This window comes from Dipodomys spectabilis, unplaced genomic scaffold (genome assembly GCF_019054845.1).
Source record: "Dipodomys spectabilis isolate Male_0828 unplaced genomic scaffold, ASM1905484v1 ptg000265l, whole genome shotgun sequence".
NCBI classification, from domain to species: Eukaryota; Metazoa; Chordata; class Mammalia; order Rodentia; family Heteromyidae; genus Dipodomys; species Dipodomys spectabilis.
The window spans coordinates 284,869-298,191 of record NW_024870942.1 but is presented as its reverse complement, the minus strand read 5'-3'; the positions used below and the strand labels follow the sequence as shown (position 1 = coordinate 298,191).

Sequence of the window (13,323 nt, the reverse complement as noted above, 5' to 3'; positions counted from 1 at the left end):
AAAAGTTATACACCACGATCAAATAGGATTCATTTCAGAGATGCACAGCTGGTTCAATATATACATATGAATTAATATAATTAATCACATCAGCAAGAGCAAGGATAGAAACTACATGCTTATCTCAATAGATGCAGAAAAGGCATTGACAAGATCCAATACTCTCTTATGATGAAGGCTCTGGAAAAACTAGGGAGCCATAGAACATTCTTCAATATAATAAAGGCTGTGTATGACAAACCTACAGCCAGCGTTATACTTAATGGTGAAAAACTAAAGCCATTTCCTCTGAATTCAGGAATGAGACAAGGATGTCCATTCTCTCTGCTTCTCTTCAATTGAGTATTAGAATGCCTAGCTACAGCAATAAGACAAAATGCAAACATAAAGGGAATCCAAATAGGGAAAGATGAAGTAAAACTCTCCCTCTTTGCAGATGACATGATCTTGTATTTAAAGAATCCCATGGGCTCCACTCCCAAATTACTCAAGCTGATTCAAAACTTTGGCAAAGTAGCAGGGTATAAAATTAATGCTCAAAAATTAATGGCTTTTCTGTATGCCAACAATGAAAAGAGTATGGCTGAGATCAGGAAAGCAACTCCTTTTGTAATAGCTCCACAAAAAATAAATGATCTAGGAGTTAACTAAAGTAGTGAAGGACCTCTATGATGAAAACTTTAAAAACCTGAAAAAGGAAATTAAGTGGAAAAGCCTCCCATGTTCCTGTATTGGGAGGATTAACACTGTGAAAATGGCAATACTGCCAAAGGCTATCTACAAATTCAATGCAATATCTATCAATATCCTAACCCCATTCTTCAAGGAAATAGAAGCCACCCCAAAATTCATATGGAACAATAAAAGACCCTGAATAGCAAAAACAATCCTTAGCAGAAAGAACAGTGCTGGAGGAATATCAATACCAAATTTCAAACTCTACTATAAAGCCAAAATAATCAAAACAGGATGGTACTGGCACAAGAACAGACCTGAGGACCAATGGAATAGAACTGAAGACCCAGAAATGAACCCACAGACCTATAGCCACCTAATCTTTAATAAGGGAGGTAAACAAATAGAATGGAAGAAAGACAGCCTCTTCAGTAATTTTCTTAATAGAGACCCAAAAACACAATATATGAAAGAAAGTTTGGACAAATGGGATTTCACGAAATTGCAGAGCTTCTGCATGGCAAAGGACATAGCCAGCAAGATCAATAGAAAACGCACGAATTGGGAGAAGATCTTTACTAGCCATACAATGGACAAGGGTCTCACATCTAAAATATACTTAGAACTCAAAAAACTAAATCCCCATCAACAAATCCTCAAAGAAACAAATGCCTGATAAATAAAGGGGCTAAAAACGTAGAGAAACTTCTCTGAAGAGGAAGTAAGAATGGCCAATATACACAGGAAGAAATGCTCAACCTCCCTAGCCATAAAAGAAATGCTAATCAAAACAACATTGAGATACCACCTCACCCCAGTTAGAATGGCTATACCCAAGAACTCTACTAACAACAGATGCTGGAGGGGATGTGGACAGAAGGGAAACTTACTGCATTGTTGGTGGGAGTGTAAACTTGTTCAACCACTTTGGAAAGCAGTATGGAGGTTCCTCAAAAGACTCCACATAGAGCTCCCTTATGACCCAGCAATCCCACTTTTGGGCATTTACCCAAATGTTCACAAACAAGACCACACTAAAGCTACCAGCACGACTATTTTTATTGGAGCATTATTTACCATAGCTAAGATATGGAACCAACCCAGATGCCCCTCAAGAAAATGTGGTATATATACACAATGGAATTCTATGCCTCCATCAGAAAGAATGACATTGCCCATTTGTTAGGAAATGGAAAGACTTGGAAAAAATTATATTAAGTGAAGTAAGCCAAGCCCAAAGAAACATAGGTCCCATGGTTTTCGTTATTTGCCATAACTAGAATATGTCTGAGTCAAGCAGAAAAGGTCAGGTAAGTTCATGTTAGGGAAATGAGCCCTAAGATATGTATTCAAATGTTTTTTCTTTCATGTGATTGTTTCTAATACATTTATAAGATTATTTCTTTGTTGCTTTGTATGTCCCTCCCCCACATATAACTCCTGCTTTCACTATATTTGATGTCAGTATAATTTGTGGAGGGGAAGGGAAAAAACAAATCGTTTAACTTGGGATACAGGTGGACCCATTGCAACAATGAGATGTACAAGTCGTTATGTCGAAAAGAAACTTTACAACTTTGGTGGGGAGGGGGAGGATGGGAAGGTATGGGAAGGGGAAACAAAGGAGGAGGCTACAATGCTTGATACGAAATGATTGGGTGGGGGCTTGGTGGGAAGGCTGGGAAGGGATGTGAAGGGTAAACAAAGGAGGAGGCTGCAATGCTTGATAAGAAATGTATGCATTATCCTGCCCATGTAATTGTAACCCCTCTGTACAGTATGTTCACAAAAAAAAGAAAAGAAAAGAAAAGAAAAAGAAAAAAAAAAGAGAGAAAAAAAAAGAAATGTACTCATTTTCTTGCCCATGTAATTGTAACCCCTCTGTACAGTATTTTCACAATAAAAAAAGAAATCTAATAACAACAGATGCTGGAGGGGAAATGACCAAAAAAGGAACCCTACTGAATTGTTGGTGGTAGTGTAGACTTATTCAACCACTTTGCTGTGACCCAGCAATCCCACTTTAGGACATTTACCCAAACAATCACAAACAAGGGTATACTAAAGCTACCAGCACAACTGTGTTTATTGCAGCATTATTTACCATAGCTAAGATATGTAACCAACCCAGATGCCCCTTAGTAGATGAATGGATAAAGAAAAATGTGATGTGATGTGATGTGATGTGTGTGTGTGTGTGTGTGTGTGTGTGTGTGTGTGTGTGTGTGTGTGTATTGTAATGGAATTCTATGCTTTCTTCAGAAAGAATGACATCACCCCATTAGTTGGGAAATGGAAAGACTTGGAAATATTAAGTGAATTAAGAAAAGCTCAAAGAAAGCCCTTATTTACAATATCTAGTATATGTCTAGGACAAGCAGAAAAGGTCAGAGGCTATGTACATATGACCATATAATATGATGTTAAGTGAAATGAACACCAAGATAGGGACACAACTTGTTTTTTCTTTCTTGCTATTGTTTTTAATGCATCTAAAATGTACTATGTGATTTTTCTGGTTTAATTTGTATGTTCTTTCCCCCGTTATAACCCGTTTTCTCTGTATTTGACGTGGGTGTCCTGCATCTTATATATACATTTTTCTAATTTGGGGAGGGGAAGGGAAATAACAAAATGCTGAAACAAGGATACAGGTTGACTAATTGTAACAATGAGATGTACAAGACAGTATGTTGAAAGCAAACTTTACAACTTTGAGGGGGGGGAGTTGAGGAGGTGGGGAGGGAAGGGATGGTAGGGGAAATACAAAGGAGGAGGTAGCAATGTACTCATTACCTTACTCATGTAATTGTAACCATCTGTACACTAATTTTACAAGAAAATATAAAACAGCTTCTGTAGAAAAATTTTAATGAAGAGGAAAGCTACAGAATAGGAGAAAGGGCTTGCTAACCATTTGCCTGTCAGAGTTAATCATCAAAATACATTAGGATGACAGAAAATCATGACAATAAAAAACAGGTATTGAAATTATATGCTAGCAAATGAGCTGAAATAGAGGAGTAAGTCAGCATGGAGTTGAATATCCCAGACCTTCCCTGGGGCTCTGGGCACCTCTGACACAGGAAAGACTGGTGGGGCAGGGCTTGGCTATTGTTCAGAACTCTGCCCCGAACCTCACTACCCTTACCCGCCTGCTCACTCCTCACCAACATGAGCACAAATTCAAAGGCCCCAACTTTCTCCACACATACTTTCAGTGGTGTCAAAATTGTGAACAAAACTATAATCAGTGTACATGCATCATATAGGACCAAGATGAAAGGATAAAAATGGATAGTTTGAACTTTGAAGAACCTGCTTTCAAAACAGAGCATTTAATTTTTTCTGAAGTTTACTTTTATGAATTTATTTTAAAATTATTTTATTATCTTTATTTTTTAACTTTCATTATAAAGGGATTTTTTTACTGTCAGTATAAAGGGATTTCAATTCAATATGTTAATTTTAAGTAAGATCTAGTAATTAAGAAGATAACATTTATACATAGAGGAGAAAATTATGAATTGCTTATACTTTTCCATTTTCCTAATGAAAAATATGAGGCTTTTAAAAACATACATTCAGGATCAGAGTCAGATCTTGGGCTCTATTATTCCAAGATTCAGCTCTCTGCCTCTCAAACATTGTCACTCTTCATTGTAAAGTGGAAGACATGGCTGTGTGTGTCCTGAGATCTATCTCACTTCCCAGAACTGCAGGTAGGTAAGAGTGACCTCAGCATCTCGCAGACCTGCCTTGGCCCTGAGGCTCTACATAGTTAGAGGGCATCTCCCAGTCTTGAGCAGTCCTTGCTCATGCTCACCAAGTACCCAGGACTTCACTTTCCTAATTAGCTAGAGCATAAACAGAGAATAGTTGGTACTTAGGGATCCTTGCCCTTCACAACAAGTGAGGACTTAGAAAGCCACTGCATTGAAGATGAGCTCGAGATCAGCTGGCAGGAGGGCCAGATCTGAGCCTGACATTTCATTTTACCACTCCAAATTCTAGCCCTTGAAAAAGTGTCAGGTATTTCCAAGAAATCATCAGTGGGAGAGGATTCCACTTTCCTGATCTCATAGACGATCCCCCATAGACATAACACAGCTCTCCCAGTGCTGGGACCTCTAGGTAGCAGCTCTGTTGAGGTTAGAGTCAGGCTGCAGGTGCACACTGAACACTGTGCATCTGTGGCACAGAAGTAAGCAGCAGTGTCTTCAGTCTGGGAAGTCAAGATGGACAGGGAACTGCTTCTGGCAGAGGTGTCCAGGGTGATTCTTAGCTGTCCACTGCTTCTTTCTCTCTCATTTGACCTTATTAAAATTAGCATGGTGGGTCCTCTGCCAGAATCCTGTCTGTACAACTGCAGGGTGATTATGTCAGATTTGTAACTGCAGTTCACGGTGGCATTTTCACCCTGTTGGATACTCAAGGTCTGAGTTTTCTCTTCTTGTTGGTTGTTCACCCCTAGAAAGAAACACAAGCCAGAGACCAGGGAGTCAGTTAATTGTTCCCAGAGTACATTCTAAATTCAACAAGAAGATTCAACTCTAAGCCATGTGGCCTCTGAAATTCAATGTCCCTGTTCCCATACTAGCAGTCACAACTTACTGGCCACATGAAGCCACAGAGTTATCAAGAACACTTCAAGTAATTTTTTCATCCTTCTTGCTTTTGAGGATCACAGGAGATGCAGCTGTGGACCCTAAAATGGAGTCTGGCTCCTCAAGCACAAGTGTGGGTTCCTCTTGTTCCTGAGAAGGTATCTAGTTCTTCTGCTTCACAGAGTACTAGAGTTTTTTTGCCATCCAGTCAGAGTCAAGCTTCTTTATTTGGTGTTATTTTATATTCAACTCTCTCTCTCTCTCTCACACTCTCTCTCTCTCTCTCTCCCCTCCCCCCCTCTCTCTCTGATGCTTGAAACCCAAGAGCTTCTGAGGAGATGGAGGCCCTGCCCTGTGGTAATGGCCGCAGCACTCCGCTAGGAGAATGTGATCTGAAAAGAGGAAGAATGCAGAGCTGATGCAGAAGTTTGCATTTCCTGCCATTATGAACTCTGATTCCAGATCAGAGTAAGAATGTATACAGTTTAAGTCAGGCTAGAGATCAATGAAGGAACAGTGCTGGAGACAGAACAGCTTTGAGAAATACTGTTAGGATCTGTATAATAACTCTAATCTTTAAGAAAATATCTGTTGTCAAAGGCATTGGCTTGCACGACTCCATCTGAGGACTTAGGTCCTGTGAGGGTGCATATGTTGGCATGCACAACCCCTGGGGAAGGAGAAAACTCCTTCCAAGTCTGGGCAAAACTCCAGACATCCAGGGGCTGGGAAGGTGGCTCAGTGGTAGAGTGCTTGCCTTGCATGCATGAGGCCCTGGGTTTGATTCCTCAGCACCACATAAGCAAAAAGAAAAAAGCCTAAGCCTCAGGTGAAGGCATGCAGAATGTGCTCTTCATGCTCCTCTGAGTAATCTCATAAACAATGCCTCCATATTCCCTTTGTGTGCCTAAAGAAACCCACCTGCACTTTGCTTACTCTTTATAACCGTTGATCCCATAGAACTGCTTCACATTTGTTGAGGCTTAACTCTTCCTGCTCACTGACCAAAGTTTAACTTTCATTGTCTGCATTACTGTAAAACTGTTTATGATGAACTTTCTGCCCCTCTGACTGAAGATTGACTTTCTATGCCTATATGCTGTATATAAGCATGTGATATTTCCAATAAACTTTATCTCTACCCGCAGGGTGTGGTCTACTTTCTGCCTACCAGACACCGTGTTCCCAGGTCTCACTGTGTGAACAGTGACAATCTGTGATCTCCTTCTGTGAAAATAAAAAAGTTTTTTTTTTTTTTGCCTAATGCTAAAATTATGAGTAACTCAGAGTTTCTATGGATGGGCAAGAGACATGGACTCTAATTGGATTAAGTAGAAAAGAACTGGGTTTGTCTCAGAATCTCCAACAGTTCAGGCAATTGGATGCAAATAATATGCAGACAGAATAGGACAGAAAGTGCAAAGCTCTGCACATAGAGTAGTGTTTGGCAGGTGAGGGTTAAGAGCTGCCCTTCTTCTCTTTGGGTGGGGATAGAAATTTTGCCCTTGTGTTTCTGGTACTAATAGGATGGCTAGGGAATGGCTGAGTTTTGAAGAGTCTGGCTCTGAAGCTGATTTTCAAGATTTGGGATGACCAGCTGCTGGAAGTTACAGTTCAAAGCAGTGTTTCTAGAGCCAACTACTATTTGCTTTGATGATAAAAGAAGAATAAAAAAGGATTAATTTTCTAGGGCCATTTTAAAACAAATGAATATAACCAAAATCACATATGAGGGGTCACACCAGCTTAAATTCCCCACATATGGAAAAAACGAGGGTACTTCTCATTCCTAATTGTAGACCAGCTCTTCAACTCCAGACACTCAGTCATCACATTTTTCCAAGGTAGTGGAATGCCTTGAAAAGTGTCTAACCATCTTTCTACCTTTCCCCACGCTACATGAAGTATGGCCTCTGTTGCCAGACAACCTGGAGACCTTCAATCTTTCCTGACTAGCCCAAGGGGGCTTGATCAACTACCTGAGGACTTTATATCCCCATCCTATAGCACAATTAATCCCTCCTAGGCTCCCTCAATGGTTATTAGAAAATTATATTCAATTCTGGTCATTGTAGGTAGAAGAAAAATGGTCCTTCTGATCATCCCTGTCTGTTGGAAGGGTACCTCTGAACTTGTCCTATTTTAATATTGGGTTGTTATTTTTTCTTGTATAACAGTTGAAGGCCAATTACACCCTTGGCGATTTTTGAGATTATTAATCAAGAGGTTAAAGTAGCTGTGACAGAATTCACTTCTGCTATGGTAGAGTGAATTTGAAGAGAACTCTGGTTTTTACTGGGGAAAGCCATGGCTAGTGCCTGAAGTTCCTCAAACTGCTTTGGACAATAAATTTTCTGCTGCTGATATCTGAAAAAAAAGAAGGAAAGAAAACGTCATGGCTATTTGTGTACAGAGGTGCATAATAAGATTGGTGCCCAAGGGATGTGGCGTACCAGTTATCAGTTTAGTGACTCTCAGCTGCAAATCCACCCTGTACACATTTCTCCTTGGCCTCCTGGCATGCTACGAAGTTTTATCAGTAGGCAAGGCTGGAAGGACACTTTCAGGAGGATAAGGTTTTCCTGTATAGTGCTGGGTCCCTGCAATTCTTGGTGAACTTGGCACACCTGGAGACATGGCAGACATGTGCATTGACAGCCACACAAGTGGTTACTTGGACTTATAAGCAGCTTTGCTTTGCCAAGAGATTAGTAAAGCACAACTTGAGATGTGACGAATGGGGAAATACAAGGTGTCCCAAAATAGGTGGCACAAGGCACAATCCTGTAGCTCAGGCTTTTTCTTTGCTTTTCTCTCTTTCCCCTCCCCCTTCTCCTCTCTCACCTTCTTTCCTAGCTACTATGATGTAAGCAACTCTGCTCTGTGAAACTCTCCCTCGCATGATGGACTGAAACCTATAACACTGTGTGCAAAAAATAAATTATCCCCTCTTTAAATTGTTTTCTTAGGTATTTTGATCATAGTGACACAAAAGTAGTAAAGACAGTAGCTGATTCCCTGTTGTAATGATCAATGTTCATTGTAAAGTTGCCTTCTTCAAATCACTTCATTTATTCCTCAGGATGGCCCTTGACTGCAGGAGGAATCTGTGAAGTGCCTGAGAGCAAAGGACTTTGTTGCAGAGGTCAACATTCACAGTGGAGTCTACGGAGCTTGGGAGAAACTGCTGGGATGTAAGGAACACAGGTGGGTGGCTGGAGGGACAAAGCAGGTAGAAAGGTGGTTGGCCCTTCTTAACTCTGCCTGGTCACCTAGAAAATAATGATTATTCTGCTCTGCTATATAGTTATTATTGCAAAAGTGCTTTTCTGGGTACTTCTAAAACTATAATTATTTAAAAAATTAATTTAACAAGAAATGCTAATGAGAATCTTTGTGGACAAATAGTTGAGCTCAATCTGAAGCTAAAGGACCACTGATGACATTCATTTTAAGAGGTAATTCAGTTTGGCTCCCTGGAAATGCAAGCCCCACAGTGGCCACAGACAGCTGACAGGAAGTAGTTTGTGTAAGTCTGAGGGTTTGTGCTCTGCTTCCTTTGCCAGAGCAGGTACTGTGGGCTCAGGGCACAGTAGTACATGGCTGAGTCATCCTCCTGAGTCATGGCCTTCTGCAGGTGGAAGGACTTCTCACTCTTATTTAGAGTGGCCGTGAAACCTTTGGCACTGCCTCCAGAGATGTGTTTCAGGAGCAGCTGGAGGCCTTGTCCTGGATGTTGGATGTACCAGAAGAGCTCAGGACTCCCAGAATAGGAATAGTTGCACTTCACCTGCACAGGGGCTCCTTCGAAGACAGAGATGTGGTCCTCAGGCTGAGCCACTGCCTAGGCTGTAATTCCTCCTGAAACATCAGTTCTAGATCAGAGAAACTGCAGAAGACAAAATGATTCCATGTCAAAACCCACAGAAAGGCTTGAATGAGAAGCGACTACTCACTCAATGCCATCATGATCAGGAGTGCTGCCATGAGGTTAGGCTTCATGTCCCAGATGTGAGGTGATGAAGAATTTTCTGGAACCTGTTCAGCTACAGAGAATCTGACAGAGCAGAGTCATCTCTGAGTTTAACTCTTCCTTCCATCTGTACAGCAAGATGCTCTTCCTGGAAAGGTTTGCTGGCTGCTTGGCTTCTAGCTTAGTTCAAGTTACGCAGCAACCCTCTCTAGAGGCCAAAATTGACACTGCAGAGAAGGTCGGGTTGCAGGTCAATCAGCATCGGGACAGAAAGAGGAATGTATGCTACAGGAAAAAAAATTGTCATTAGGGAAGTCTATAAATAGACTTTAATGGACTAGAACAAAAGTCTAAGAGCACCAAAGCCTGTGTGTGCAAAATTAGCTAAAAATGTATCAAATATGGAACATTTGCTAAAATGTGCTATCTTGAATGAAAAATCACTAGAAAATTAATCAATAAATTTGGATATATCTTTCTTTTTTGGTCGTGGGTCTTAAACTCTGGGCCTGTGTGCTGTCCCTGAGATCTTCAGCTCGAAGCTAGCATTCTACTTCTTGAGCTACAGTGCCACTTCCAGTTTTCTGGTGGTTAACTGGAGATAAGAGTCACATGAATTTGCCTGGGCTGGCTTTGAACTGCAATCCTCAGATTCCAGCCTCCTGAGTAGCTAGGATTATAGGCATGCTAAGCGCCTGGCTGGGTATATTCTTAATAACCATTACAAAGTAAATTTTTAGCGGATATAATAGTTATATTTTAGATGGAAAAAAATTGAGAGACCCAATTTATTAACGTATAGTATTAGAGTAGATTTCTATGCATGATAGAAAGAATACAGGAAAAGGTTAATAGACCATACTTTATAGAAATTTAAGCTTTTGTGCACGTTTATTAATGAAGTCTTTATATATATTATTGTAAAAATAGAGTACAGAGGGTTTATAGCTACACGAGTAAGGTAATGAGTACATTTCCTATCAAGCATTGTTACCTCTTCCTTTGTGTTTCCCCTACCATCCCTTCTGTCCCCAACTACAGGTGTTTAACCAATTTTGCCAGCACCATTTACTGAAGAGGCTGTCTTGTTTCCATTCTATTTGTTTAGCTCCCTTATCGAAGATTATGTGGCTATAGATCTGTGGGTTCATTTCTGGATCTTCAGTTCTATTCCATTGTTCCTCAGGTCTGTTCTTGTGCCAGTACCATGCTGTTTTGATTACTTTGGCTTTGTAGTAGAGTTTGAAATTTGGTATTGATATTCCTCCAGTACTGTTCTTTCTGCTAAGGACTCTTTTTGCTATTCAGGGTCTTTTATTGTTCCATATAAATTTTTGGATTGCTTCTTCTATTTGCCTGAAGAATGGGGTTGAGATATTGACAGGTATTGCATTGAATTTGTAGATAGCCTTTGGCAGTATTGCCATTTTCAAGGTGTTAATCCTCCCAATACAGGAACCTGGGAGGCTTTTCTACTTCCTTAGTTCTGCTTTAATTTCCCCTTTCAAGTTTTTAAAGTTTTCATCACAGGGGTCCTTCACTTTTTTAGTTAACTCCTAGGTCTTTTATTTTTGTGGGTCTCTGACAAAAGGAATTGCTTTCTTGATTTCAGCCACACTCTTCTCATTGTTGGCATGCAGAAAAGTCATTGATTTTTGAGGGCTAATTTTATACAGTGCTACTTTGCCAAAGTTTTAGATGAGCTCTTGTAATTTGGGAGTGGTGTCCACAGGTTGCTTTAACTACAAGATCATGTCATCTGCCAAGAGGGAGAGTTTTACTTCATCTTTCCCTATTTGGATCCCCTTTATGTTTGCATTTTGTCATAATGCTGTAGGTAGGCATTCTAATACTCAATTGAAGAGAAGTGGAGAGAGTGGACTTCCTTGTCTCACTCCTGAGTTTAGAGGAAATGGCTTTAGCTTTTTGCCATTAAGTATAATGCTGGCTGTAGGTTTGTCATATACATCCTTTATTATATTGAGGAATGTGCTATGGATTCCTGGTTTTTCCAGAGCTTTCTTCATAAAGAGGTGTTGGATCTTGTCGAAATGTTTTTTCTGTATATATTGAGATAATCGTGTGGTTCTTACCCTTGCTCTTGTTGATGTGATGAGTTATATTAATTGATTTGTGTATATTGAACCAGCTTTGCATCCCTGAAATGAGTCCTGTTTGATCGTGGGTTATGGTTTCTGTTTTTTTGATGAGTTGTTGAAATTTTGTTGAGAAGTTTTGCATGGATGTGCATCAATGAAATGCGTCTGTAGTTCTCTTTCTTTTATGAGTCCCTGCCTGGTTTTGGGATGAGGGTTATAATGGCTTCATAGAAAGAGTTTGGTAGTGAACTTTACTTTCAATTTCATTGAGGATTTGGAGGAGTATTGGTGTGAGTTCTGCTTTGAAGGCCTTGCAGAATTCAGCTGTAAATCCATCCAGGCTTTTTTTTTTGGGTGGGAGGTCTCATTGATGTTTCTATTTTGATGCTTGATATGGGTCTGTTAAGTTGGTTTAAACAATCTTCGGTTAGTTTGAGCATGTCATTATTTGCTAAAATTCGACTATTTCTTCCAGATTGTCAAACTTATTAGCATAAAACTTTGAGAAGTATTCCTTTATCATGTCTGAACCTTGTTTTTTTTCTGTGATGATAGTTCCATTCTCATCTCTGAGTTTATTTGGGTGTATTCTCTTCTTTTTTTGATAACATTTGCTAAAGGTCTGTCAATTTTGTTAATTTTTTTGAGGAACCAACTCTGTTGATTTTTTCTACTTTTTTTGTATTCTAATTCATTTAATTCTGATTTAAATTTAATTGTTTCCTTCTACTGGATTGGGGTTTGGCTTGTTGCTTTTATTTCAAGGAGCTTCAGGTGCCTTGTTAAATGGTTGGTTTCAGATCTCTCCAATTTGTTGATACAGGAACTCAGAGCTATAAACTTGCCTCTGAGTACTGCCTTTGCTGTGTCCCAGAGGAGCTGGTAATTTGTGTGTTCATTTTTGTTAAATATCATGAACATTTGAGTTTTCTTTCTAATCTCTTCTATGACCCACTGGTGGTTCAAGAGTGTGTTGTTTAGCCTCCATGTGTTATAGGTTTTTCTTTGGTGGCTTTTGGTGTTGAATTCTAATTTTATTCCTTTGTAGACTGAGAGAATGCAGGGCATAATTTCAATGTTTCTGAATTTAGACAAATTTGCTTTGTGACCTAAAATGCCGTCTATTTTGGAGAATGTTCCATGTGCTGCTGAGAAGAATGTGTATTCTGATGCTGCTGGGTGAAATATTCGGTAGATGTCTGTTAAGTCTTGCTGATCTCTGTGGTTGTTTAGATCTGAGTTTTCTCTGTTGAGTTTTTGCTGGGTTGACCTATTCAGTGGGGATAGTGGTATGTTAAAATCTCCCAAAATTAATGTCTTTGAATGTATGTGAGATTTTTATGGAAAGTAGTGTTTGTAGACTACTCATCATTATTTGGTGAATAGATATTTAGAATTGCTGCATCCTCCTCAGGGAGAAATGCCTTAACATTCTTTATCTCTTCTCATAAATTCTAATTTGAAGACTATTTTATCTATTAAGATTGCATGTCCCGCCTGTTTATGGGTGCTATGTGCTTGGTAGATTTTATTGCAGCCTTTCACTTTCAGAATATGTTTGTTTTTATAGGCAAGGTGTGTTTCTTGAAGGCAGCAGATAGAAGGGTCTTGCTTTTTGATCCAAGTTGACAATCTATGCCACTTAATTGGAGAGTTAATGGAGTCTTAAAGCAATATCATGTCCATAAAATTTCCACTTGCCATCACTGGTTTTGACCTTCTCATACAGAATATGCTCCTCAGAATTTTGGTTACAAGATAAAAAGCAATGGGCCATAAACAAAGAAACATTCATTCCATAAAGAGTGAAGATTGGAAAAGTCTCTGATCTTCATTTGCCAAAGGGCACCTTTGGCTACTAGCCAGACTTAACTCTGTTACTCTGCTTTGGAGTTAGACATATGTTTGGTGTGAAGAAGCTGGGAGCCTAGAATGAAACACAGGAAAATACAACTCATGGAGTGCTTGT

The 13,323-nt window shown here is 39.7% G+C and overlaps 1 pseudogene and 1 gene segment (V, D, J or C); both read right to left on the bottom strand.

The window, feature by feature from the left end:
* Positions 1 to 4,561: 4,561 nt before the first annotated feature.
* Positions 4,562 to 5,453, bottom strand: LOC122125420. The segment is given in 2 exon segments: positions 4,562 to 5,145; positions 5,290 to 5,453. Coding segments are annotated over 2 exon segments (636 nt in total).
* Positions 5,454 to 8,745: 3,292 nt separating this feature from the next.
* On the bottom strand, positions 8,746 to 9,284 carry LOC122125419 (annotated as a pseudogene).
* Between the last annotated feature and the right edge of the window lie 4,039 nt (positions 9,285 to 13,323).